The following is a 12,514-nucleotide window of genomic DNA, read 5'->3' as shown; positions in this document are numbered from 1 at the left end:
TCGTATTACACGATTCTTAAGAAATACTAATTAAAATGAGTTTTTAATTATTTTATCCTCATTTATGTCTTAAAATATAACCTATTTTCATTGAATATTTATTCTATTTATGTGCTATCTCCATTTTCAAGAACAATTACTAGGGTAAAGTGAAGAAAAAAATTAATTTCGTCTTGAACTTATAAAATAACGAATAATTTGAGACAATTATTTTTAGATATTTCGACCGATAATTTGAGACGGTGGAGTATATTTTAAAGAATTAAAAGATACAAAGAAAATGACCAATAAAATAAAGAGAAAACAAAAAATTAAAACCCCACCTCAATAACCTTTATTAATATTTGTCCAATCCTCTCTTCACCCCTAAAACCAAACCAATTCGTTCAGAGATATTAACTAAAGCAGTTTCTCTCAGGAATTCTCAGTACTAAAACAAAGAAAACCTATAGGAAAAGAAATCAAGAAAACCTGCTAACAAAGATTTCTCTGTTTTATCTTGTTTTGAAGTAGCTATGTGCAATCCAAATACCACTCCTAAGTTCACCAATATCTCTAAGATTGATCAAAAACCACCAATATTATCATCACAAAAATCCACTCAACCCCACTTATTTATTGATCTTTTATCACTACCCCAAGAAAATCCCAAACAAATGCATGAAAAAATAACAGCATCACAAATCATCCAAGAAAGCAGAGAAGTTTTCAAACTTGCTTTCCCCATAGCACTCACTGCCTTAATCCTTTACTCTCGCTCCATTCTTTCTATGCTTTTCCTTGGCCATCTCGGTGATACTGAGTTAGCCGCTGGCTCTTTAGCTATTGCATTTGCTAATATTACTGGTTATTCAGTACTCTCTGGTCTTGCTTTAGGTATGGAACCTCTTTGTTCCCAAGCTTTTGGTGCTCAACGTCCCAAACTTCTGTCTTTAACTTTACAAAGGTCTGTTGTTTTCCTTCTTTGTTGTTGTTTGCCCATTACATTCCTTTGGCTAAACATTTCCCACATTTTACTTTATTTACACCAAGACCCCAACATCACCCGATTAGCTCATACCTATCTTGTTTTTTCACTCCCCGACCTTATTACTAATTCCTTTTTTCACCCTATACGTATTTACCTTCGAGCTCAAGGTATTACGTACCCGCTCACGTTAGCTTCTTTAGCGGGCACCGTTTTACATTTGCCCCTTAATTATTTGCTTGTCTCTTCGCTTCAACTTGGTGTAGCAGGAGTTGCGATTGCTTCCGCCACGTCGAACATGGCGGCACTCGTCGCACTTTGTTTTTACGTCATACACGACAAACCGACATGGACCAAACCTAGCCTTGAGTGCTTGACCGGTTGGATGCCCCTGGTTCGATTAGCCGCACCGAGTTGTGTTTCGGTTTGCCTAGAGTGGTGGTGGTACGAGATCATGATATTGTTGTGCGGACTACTTGTGGACCCCAAAGCCACCGTGGCATCCATGGGTATTTTGATCCAAACCACCTCTTTCCTCTATGTATTTCCCTCTTCTCTTAGTTTTGCAGTGTCTACTCGGGTCGGTAATGAACTTGGTGCAAACCGACCCGACAAGGCTCGGGTATCCGCTACGGTGTCAATCTTGTTGGCGGGTTTGATGGGCTTATCAGCTATGGTTTTTGCAACTACAATGAGAAATATATGGGCTAAAATGTTTACTTACGATGCACGAATTATAGAAATGACGTCGGTGATTTTACCCATACTAGGATTGTGTGAGCTAGGTAACTGTCCGCAAACCGTAGGATGTGGAGTTGTGCGGGGGACTGCGCGGCCAACCACGGCGGCGAATGTGAACCTTGGCGCATTCTATCTAGTGGGAATGCCTGTGGCTATTGGGCTTGGATTCTGGTTAGGATTGGGTTTTGTTGGACTTTGGGTCGGGTTACTTGCGGCCCAGGTTTGCTGTGCTGGGCTGATGTTGTATGTGGTAGGGACCACCAACTGGGATTGTCAAGCTATGAGAGCACAGGTGCTCACGTGCACCGGATGTGGTGGCAATCCTGTGCTTCCTCATTCTAACTATGATGATAAGGAGCCGTTGATTTGTGTGATGGTGACTTCATCAAACGCGGATACATAGAACTGGTTGTGAGCCAATAACGATTATACTGATTCTTTTTCTTTGTTGTACCCTTCCTTTTTCTTTTTCTTTTTGTCATATCTAGTTTTGTTCTTTTCGTTTGGTGAATATAATAATGGAAATTAACAGTTCAATTTTTTCCTCTTTTTTCTAATCTTGACCGTCAGCTGTAGCATCTCTGATTTTCTTTCCTGGGTTAATTATCACATTTTAGGTCATAAAACATGGTAAAAGTAGTTTATCATAACCCCATTATGTTTTACTTTAGCTCTTTGCTTCCTTAATAAAGCCCATTAATAAAGAGTAATTCTGAGGGAAGCTGGTAAATAAAAGGGTGAGTTAAAATTTTGCAATGATACAAATACTGTTCAGATAAAACTAATAATGAGGCAATCAATTGTGAAGCCCATACGCAGGACTGGCCGATGAGGGGGTCAAACAGAGTCGGGGCTTGTGCAAGTTTCTGAAGAAGGTGTGCATATGTCAGATTAGGCGAATCCCACGTTAGATTAAAAGAGAAAAGTAAAAAACTTTATAAATCATAACATAAGTCACATGGTACGTGTTCTTTTGGGCTCGATAATGACGTATTTTAAGAGACAATTTCATAAGATCAGTTGGACCAAAGCCGACAATACCTACTTGAATCCTGATATCTAATTGTTCTGGGATGTTGTTGTTAAAAAGAATTGAGACAGAAACCCCATGAAAACTATAGAACATTACAAGTTATCCTTTGTGTACAATTTTCTCGCCTTTGTCCTATAAACGGAAAAAGGGGTCTGCAAAAGCAGGTGAGGCTGTACCGTTGCAGGGAGGAAAAGGCCACTAAGATTAACAGATAAGAAATATGATTGATGCTTAGGGAAGGGAAACAAAATAGTGCCTTGTCTGTATTTCAAAAGGCAGAGTGTGCGGGGTAGTTTTGTGCACGAGGGGGTATCTAGTACTGTCTATTATTATCACCTTATTGCAGTCTTATCCAACCCCGACCAGTACCCGAGGCAAAAGTCGAGCTAGATTTTGTCGAATTCAATAATTTTTGTTTAAATATTTTATTTTATATTAAAAAATTATTAAATATATATAAATATTAAATTTAGAATAAAATTATGATTAGCACTTAAATTGTAGCTCTAAAATTCAAAAACAGATTGAAATCATGACTCCCCATTTCACCACGACTCTATTCTAAGTATTTAAATTGATATGCATTCAATCTCCTTCCTAATAAGTCAAATTTTAGCATTTGAAATCTAAAAAATATCATGACTTTTCCATGTGTCATTTTTGAGTCTTTGTTAACTCTTGGCCCATGAATGCTTTTGTCTCCCCTCCTCGTCAAAAGATTATTTATCCCACCCCAGAACGGATCTATCTTAACTCAAGCGATGTCATGTGACACCGCTTGGTCATAAAATTTTATTAAAAAAGTATATATAATAAAAATCTAACATGAGAAACAAAGATAAATTTAACAAAAGTGACATCGCTTCACAACCACAGATGTGCAGTACAGCTGGTCAGGAGCTTCAACTTCCTTAAAATGTCACAAGTTCGTATCTCGGTAGCTTCGTCTTTGTTTCAAATTCTTTTAGCTTTATTTTTGTTTTAGATTCTTTGTTGCCTCATCTAGAAATAAAAAAAAATGTGAAGGTTTGAACCATTGACCTCTTAACTCTTAAGCATTAACATTAACTAAACCAATAGATCAAGAGTAACATTTACTAGTTTTATGCAACAATAAATTATTTATTTGACTTGTATTTGTATATGGTCAAAATCAAGTTTGCCCTTCGTATGACTAATCGAGATTGGGGCATGATGGACCGGGGTTTATCATTGTAGTACCGAGCTATGATGTGAAGTCGGGATGCCGAGTTCGAGCCCTAAAAATCGAGCAAGGTCGGTTTCAGCCAAGATCGATATCGAGCCTAGATAGAGGCCGAGCAAATAGAAGTCGAGCAAGATCGAAATCGGCCAAAACTGAGATTGAGCCCAGATAGAGGCCGAGCAAATAGAGGTCGAGCAAGATCGAAATCGGCCAAAACTGAGATCGAGCCCAGATAGAGGTTGAGCGAATAAAAGTCGATCATGATCGAGAGCGGCCGAGTTCGGGCTTGAGCCAAGGAACAAAAGAGCCGTTATGGCCGCATTTGGGTAGAGGATCTCGGCGAAAATCAAGAAAAAGCCAATTAATTAATCTATCCTAGGATCCCCACTATGTATTTATAATTATATCCAACGTATGATTCCTCCACTATATTAAGAGTAGGTTATCATTGATTCAAGGCACTCAATTCATTCATTCACAAGATTCAGGCACACATTCATTCTAGTATACACAGAGAACATTGCTAATACTATTTCTCTTTGGTTTTTGGTATTTTTGGTTATATTGTTTCTTTTATCAATCGTTCTTCTCTCAATTTGGAGGTGATTAAATTTGAATGCTTAGGCTAACTGGTTCATATGGTTTGCATTCATCTCTTTTATAACTAATTTCAGTACATACTTATTTATCTTTCCCAATTTGTATTAATTTATACCACGTATCCTTAGAACTGCGTATAAATTCAACTCTATCCGTTTTTCAGGTAAACAGTTTGGCGCCCTCCGTGGGGCTAAGGATAATAGTGGTTATTTGGTACGAATCTCTGTAAAACACACTATTTCACACTTGCTCTAGGAAGTGTCTTCGATTTCAGGTTAAAAATGACGAACTCTCAAATAATGGCCCTACCTATCGACAACGAAGCTGGCCTTCAAGATGAGAATAATAACCTGACACTCGGGGATGAAAGGCCACTCATCGACCCTGTTGGAACTCAAGCCGTAGATCCAATCGACGTTAACTCATATGTGGCTATTGAGGCGAACCAACATTCCAACCTAGAAAACAGCATTCATGGTAGAACTCGATCTGCAGTTCGAAATACACAAAATGCTAGAGAATACAGGATCAACCTGCGTATGATTTTCGAAATATTGCAAGCACAACAAGTGACGATATCCCAGTTGCAAGGCGAAACCCAGGCATAGAGCAGGCTCAAGCCCGATCCACCTCAAGAAGTCTCCCACAAAATGGGGCCGGCTGTAGTGAAGTCGAATGAACAAGAATAGGGGACTAATCCCGAAATTATTAAGATGCTCGAGGAACTGAAAAATCAAATAGAGTCAGGAGAAAGGAGGATTAAAGCAAACGACCAAAAGGTGAAAACTTATAACTCCATGGTTGATCAGATCCCGGGGGAACCACCGATATTGAAGGGCTTGGATTCCAAAACATTCGTGCAAAAGCCTTTTCCCCCCGAGCGCGGCTCCAAAACTGATCCCCAAGAAGTTTCGCATTCCCGAAATTCCTAAATATAATGGAACGACCAATCCCAACAAATGTGTCACCTCTTACACATGTGTCATCAAAGGGAACGATCTAGAAGATGACGAGATCGAATCCGTATTATTACAGAAGTTCGGTGAAACCCTGTCAAAGGGAGCAATGATATGGTATCATAATTTACCGCCTAACGTTATCGATTCTTTTGTTATTCTTGTAGATTCCTTTGTAAAAGCACATGACGGAGCCATAAAAGTCAAAACCAGAAAATTGGATCTTTTTAAGGTAAGGCAAAAAGATAACGAAATGCTAAGAGAATTTGTATCTCATTTCCAAATGGAATGAATGGATCTACCACCAGTCACAGACGATTGGTCCGTTCAAGCTTTCACCCAAGGACTAAATGAACGAAGCTCGATGGCTTCACGATGGTTGAAGTAGAACTTGATCGACTACCCGGTTGTTACTTGGGCCGATGTGCACAATCGATATCAATCGAAGATTAGAGTTGAAGATGACTAGTTGGGTTCTGGGTCCGTTATTAAAAGGGACACCAACCGAGAACCAAGGCAGAACAGGGACCGATACCGACCATTAACGAAGATCGTAAGGGTGGCGAGCCGGGACGTAACCCCGTACGAGGCGAAAGGAAAAGTGATCGAGGCCAAGGGTCTCGAGGATTGATGAACAAGAGTAGGTTCGACAGGCACACCGGACCTAAGGAAGCACTACGATTATTAGAATATAACTTCAACATTGATGCATCCGCCATCATATCGGCTATCAGACACATCAAAGATACTAAATGGACTCGACCTCTACAATCCAATCTAGCCTAGAGAAATACCAATCAAATGTGCAAGTATCATGACACTCATGGCCACAGAACGGAAGATTGCACGCAGTTGGGAAAGAAGGTAGCCCGGTTATTTAATGAAGGGCACCTTCGAGAATTATTAAGTGAACGAGCAAAAAACCATTTCAAAAACAGAGAATTCAATAGACAAAGCGAACAAGAAGAGCCACAACACATTATCCACATGATCATCGGAGGGATCGATGCCCGTAGGGGCCGGTGCTTAAGTGCACTAAGATGTCGATCATAAGAGAGAAGCAATCTCGAACTCAGGACTACATACCTAAAGGAACCTTATCCTTTAGTGACGAAGACGCGGAAGGAATCATGCAACCCCATAATGACACACTGGTAATATATGTACTTATGAATAAAACCCAAGTTAAGCATGTATTAATTGATCCAGGTAGCTCGGCCAACATCATTCGATCGAGGGTCGTAGTGCAACTCAGTCTACAGGACCAGGTTGTGCCCGCAACCCTGGTACTAAACGGATTCAATATGGCATGTGAAACTACTAAGTGCGAGATAATTCTGCCAGTTAACGTGGCCGGGACCATCCAAGAAACAAAATTCTACGTGATCGAAGGGGACATGAGATATAATGCCCTATTCAAAAGGCCATGGATCCACAACATAAAAGCAGTACCCTCGACCCTTCACCAGGTTCTAAAATTCCCAACACCAGAGGGAATCAAAACAATCTACGGAGAGCAACCAGCCGCAAAGGAAATGGTTGTCATCGATGAAGTGATTCCAATATCATCACTCTTATCAACAAAAGGATCTAATTCGAAGGAAAATCGGGTACCAAATAGCAATCACAAATGTCGGCCTCGACCCAACTAGAGAAGCAGGAGACTGACGAAGATGATGATTATGGGATCTCTCGATCCTTCATGGTCCCCGATGATTCTGACGCTACCAAATCAACGATCGAAGAACTGGAGCAAATCTCACTAGTCGAACATCTGCCCGAACGAAAGGTATACCCGGGCACTAGGTTAAGTCCCGAGCTCAGGAAAAAGCTTGTTTAATTTTTTATAACTAACATGGAGTGTTTCGCTTGGTCCCATCTTGACATGACAGGGATCCTACCGGGAATCACCACTCATAGACTAATCTTGGATCCGAAATTCCATCCGGTAAAACAAAAAAGAAGGCCCCAGTCCGAGGTCAAACATGCCTTCATCAGAGACGGGGTAACCAAGCTTAGAATGTGTATAGATTATAATGGCTAGCAAACGTGGTGGTAGTCCCTAAGAAGGGAAACAAACTTAGAATGTATATAGATTATAAAAATCTAAATAAAACATGTCCTGAGGATTCTTTTCCTTTGCCTAATATCGATTGTATGATCGATTCCACGACCGGCCACGAGACTCTCAGTTTTTTCGATGCCTACTTCGGGTACAACAAAATACAGATGAACTCGGAGGACCAGGAAAAAACCTTGTTTATCACTAAGTACGGTACTTACTGTTATAACGTAATGTCATTCGGTCTAAAAATTATTGGTGCAACTTATCAACGCCTAGTAAACCGAATATTTAAAAAACAAATGGGAAAAACAATGGAAATTTATATTGACGACATGTTAGTCAAGTTCCTGCGAGCAGAGGACCATTTAAAGCATTTGCAGGAAACTTTCGACATACTGAGGGAGTACAATATGAAGCTCAATACCGAGAAATGCAAATTCGGGGTCGGCTCGGGCAAGTTTCTTGGTTTCATGGTGTCCAATCAAGGAATCGAGATCAACCCCGATAAAATCAAAGCTATCGAGGACATCACGGTAGTAGATAATATAAAGGTCGTGCAGAGGTTAACAGGACGAATAGCCGCCCTCGGACGATTCATTTCGAGGTCCTCAGATAGGAGCCACCGATTTTTCTCACTACTTAAGAAGAAAAACAACTTCGCATGGGCTCCGGAATGCCAACCGGCTTTGGAGGAATTAAAGCAGTATTTTTCAAGTCCGCCGTTGCTTCATACCCCGAAGGTAGATGAACAACTTTACCTATACTTAGTTGTCTCGGAGATAGCGTTAAGTGGAGTTCTGGTTCGAGAAGAACGAGGTACGCAATTCCCTATTTATTACGTCAGTCAGACCTTAGGCGAGGCCGAAACTAGGTATCCATACTTAGAAAAATTAGCACTTGCTTTAATAAGCGCCTCTAGGAAACTAAAATCATATTTTCAGTGTCATCCGATATGTGTTGTAATAGCTAATCCTCTTCGAAATATTTTGTACAAACCCAAGCTTTCGGGTCGAGTGGCCAAATGGGCCATAGAAGTCAGCGGGTACGATATTGAGTATCGACCCCGAACCGCCATCAAATCTCAAATCATGGCGGACTTCGTGGCTGACTTTACGCCGACCTTTGAACTCGATATTGAAAAAGAACTACTTATAAAATCGGGTGCCTCTTCTGGAGTCTGGACTCTCTTTACGGATAGTGCCTCGAACGCGAAAGGGTACGGACTAGGCATCGTACTAAAATTTCCCACACGTAATGTAGTTAGACAGTCTATCAAAACCACAAAATTAACTAACAATTAGGCCAAATATGAGGCCATGATTGCAGGTCTCAAACTAGCTAGACGCTTGGGAGCAGAAATCGTAGAGGCTAAGTGTGATTCCCTCCTCGTGGTAAACTAAGCTAACGGGACTTTTGAAGTCCGAGAAGATCAAATGCAGAGGTACTTGGACAAATTACAGGTGACTCTACATCAATTTAAGGAATGGACCTTACAATATATACCCCGGGAACAGAACAGTGAGGCTGATGCCCTTGCAAACTTGGCTTTATCGGTCGAAGATGACGAACTCAACTCGGGGACTGTCGTACAACTCATGAGATCGGTAATCGAAGAACGTCACACCGAGATAAAATCCACAAGTTTTACCCTGGCATTGGAGAAACGAATACATAGAGTACTTCAAGAACGGAAAGCTTCCATCAGATCCAAAGGGATCGAGGGCTATGCACACAAAGGCAGCACAGTTCACCTTGTCCGAAGACGGAACGCTATTTAGGAGGACGTTCGATAGACCACTGGCAATATGTTTGGGACCGGAAGATACTTATTATATCCTACGTGAAATTCACGAGGGCACTTGTGGAAATCATTCTGGTGCCGATTTGTTGGTCCATAAAGTAATCAGAGCAGGATATTATTGGACCGATATGGACAAGGATGCAAGGGAGTTCATTCGAAAATGCAACAAGTGCCAAAGGCATGCGCCCATGATTCATTAACCCGGGGAACTCCTTCACTCGATCCTATCTCCACGGCCTTTCATCAAATGGGGAATGGACATCGTTGGCCTCCTCCCGTCGGCCCCAAGTAAGGCTTAATTTATTTTGTTTATGACTGATTATTTCTCTAAATGGGTTGAAGCACATGCTTTCGAGAAAGTCGGAGAAAAAGAAGTGATAGTCTTCGTTTGGGACAACATCATATGTTGATTCAGGATGCTATTTGAAATTGTATGTGATAATGGAAAATAATTTATTGGCAGCAAAGTAACTAAATTTTTAGACGATCACAAGATCAAAAGGATCATATCGACGCCTTATCATCCCAGCGGGAACGGACAAACTGAATCAACCAACAAAACAATCAACTAAAATCTTAAGAAAAGACTGACTGACGCCAAAGGAAAATGGAAAGAAATACTACCCGAGGTCCTATGGGCATACCGCACAACATCGACATCCAGTACCGGAGCAACACCATTCTCGTTAGTTTATGGTGCCGAAGCTCTGATCCCGGTCGAAGTCGGAGAACCTAGCATCAGGTTTCGATATGCGATAGAATAGTCGAATAACGAGACCATGAATACAAGCCTATAATTATTGGATGAAAGACAAGAAACTGCTCTCGTCCGATTGGCCGCCCAAAATAGCGAATCGAAAGGTACTACAATCGAAGAACCAATCTTTGACATTTTAACATCGGGGACTTGGTGCTAAGAAAGGTCACCCTCAACACCCGAAATCCGAATGAAGGGAAACTAGGTCCGAACTAGGAAGGACCGTATCAGGTTCTCAAAACCGTCGGAAAAGGATCATACAAGCTCGGTATAATAAACGGCATACAACTACCAAGCAATTGGAATGTATTGTACTTAAAACAATACTACTGCTAAGGTACGACCCTCCAATGTTCATTTGTATTTCGAAACTAACCCTTACAGATGTTCGAACAGAAACAGGGATGGATTCTTCAAACATGAAGCCTTTAGGTACGAAAGCGCGTGTTGCACTCTTTTTCCCTTAGACCGGTTTTGTCCCAAATGGGTTTTTCGGAGAGGTTTTTAATAAGGTAACTATTGATCGTGCTAGCTTATAACAATTCAACAGTATCCGAGGTCTCTTTACAATCGACCTCGAATGCTGGGGGCATTTCCCTCGAATATCAAGTTCGGGCAAGCTCGTTACTTCATGGCAATAGGGTCTCGATGAGAAAAATTTGTAAGGGCCAAATGGTCAAACTAACCAAGCCCGCATAGTTTGCTTGAAGCCCTGGCACAAAACATGTACGGATGTATAATGACCTATAAAGAGAAATTTCTTCTTTACCGATATCTGATACCTCAAAAAGGATCTTCTACTTCATATTATCGATCTATTATGCAAACAGGCTTAAGGGCCGACCATGGCCGGAGTTCGAATGATTACCCCCATAAATTGGGAACTACGTGTAAAGCCTAAGAGCTACCTTAGTTCGAGTTCGAGAAATCAATCTCACTCGATCGAAAGGCCTAAAGGCTACCTTAGTTCGAGTTCGAGAAATCACTCTCACTCGACCATAAAGCCTAAGGGCTACCTTAGTTCGAGTTCGAGAAATCACTCTCACTCGACTGTAAAGCGTAAGGGCTACCTTAGTTAGAGTTTGAGAAATCACTCTCACTCGAACTAAAAGCCTAAGGGCTACCTTAGTTCGAGCTCGAGATATCACTCTCACTCGACCATAAAGCCTAAGGCCTGCCTTAGTTCGAGTTCGAGAAATCACTCTCACTCGACCGTAAAGCCTAAGGGCTACCTTAATTCGAGTTCGAGAAATGACTCTCACTCGACCGTAAAGCCTAATGACTACCTTAGTTCTAGAAATTACTCTCACTCGACCGTAAAATCCTAAGGGCTACCTTAGTTCGATTTCGAGAAATCACTCTCGCTCGACCAAAACGCCTAAGGGATACCTTAGTTTGAGTTCGAGAAATCACTCTCACTCGACCGTAAAGCCTAAGGGCCACCTTAGTTCGAGTTCGAGAAATCACTCTCACTCGATCTTAAAGCCTAAGGGATACTTTAGTTCGAGTTCGAGAAATCACTCTCGCTCGACCGAAAAGCCTAAGGGCTACCTTAGTTCGAGTTCAAGAAATCACTCTCGCTCGACCAAAAAGCCTAAGGGCTACCTTAATTCGAGTTCGAGAATTCACTCTCACTTGACCGGAAAGCCTAAAGGCTACCTTATTTTGAGTTCGAGAAATCACTCCCACTCGATCGAAAATCCTAAGGGCTACCTTAGTTCGAGTTCGAGAAATCACTCTCACTAGACCATAAAGCGTAAAGGCTACCTTAGTTCGAGTTCGAGAAATCACTCTCACTCGACCGTAAAGCCTAAGAGCTACCTTAGTTCGAGTTCTAGAAATCACTCTCGCTCGAACTAAAAGCCTAAGGGCTATCTTAGTTTGAGCTCGAGATATCACTCTCATTCGACCGTAAAGCCTAAGAGCTACCTTAGTTCGAGTTCAAGAAATCACTCTCACTCGACCATAAAGCCTAAAGGCTACCTTAGTTCGAGTTCGAGAAATCACTCTCACTCGACCGTAAGGACTAAGGGCTACCTTAGTTCGAGTTCGAAAAATCACTCTCACTCGACCGAAAAGCATAAGGGCTACCTTAGTTCAAATTCGAGCAAATCATTTCACTTGAACTCTATTCGTTAAATCTAAAAGCTATCTCAGTTCGAGTTGGAACATTCACTCGGGGACTACCTATAAGAAACGGTTGAGTTTGAACATTCACTTGGACCTTCAAGTAATTATCCCATGCTAAGGCACTTTTTGACCTTTGTATAAATTAACAAGAAAGGCAAAAGATTCAGAAGCCATAGAAGAAAGAAAGTTTTATATATATATGTACCAAAAATCATTTACAAGGGCACCATAGCCCGATCAAGTTTTTCTACAAAAGACCA

At 41.2% G+C, this 12,514-nt stretch overlaps 1 protein-coding gene across 1 annotated transcript; it reads left to right on the top strand.

Moving 5' to 3' along the window:
* Nucleotides 1–386: 386 nt before the first annotated feature.
* Nucleotides 387–2,205, top strand: LOC107792378 (protein DETOXIFICATION 51-like). The gene has a single exon (XM_016614588.2). It carries the CDS (start codon nucleotides 516–518, stop codon nucleotides 2,109–2,111), a length of 1,596 nt encoding a protein of 531 aa, XP_016470074.1. The 5' UTR covers nucleotides 387–515; the 3' UTR covers nucleotides 2,112–2,205.
* Nucleotides 2,206–12,514: the final 10,309 nt, after the last annotated feature.

This window comes from Nicotiana tabacum, chromosome 23 (genome assembly GCF_000715075.1).
Source record: "Nicotiana tabacum cultivar K326 chromosome 23, ASM71507v2, whole genome shotgun sequence".
In the NCBI taxonomy this organism is placed as follows: Eukaryota; Viridiplantae; Streptophyta; class Magnoliopsida; order Solanales; family Solanaceae; genus Nicotiana; species Nicotiana tabacum.
Note: the sequence above shows the minus strand (reverse complement) of the source record. Positions and strands in the feature narration are given on the sequence as shown.

Coding starts and splice junctions, on each gene's coding strand:
- LOC107792378 (XM_016614588.2), top strand. CDS start 516: ATGTGCAATCCAAATACCACTCCTAAGTTCACCAATATCTCTAAGATT.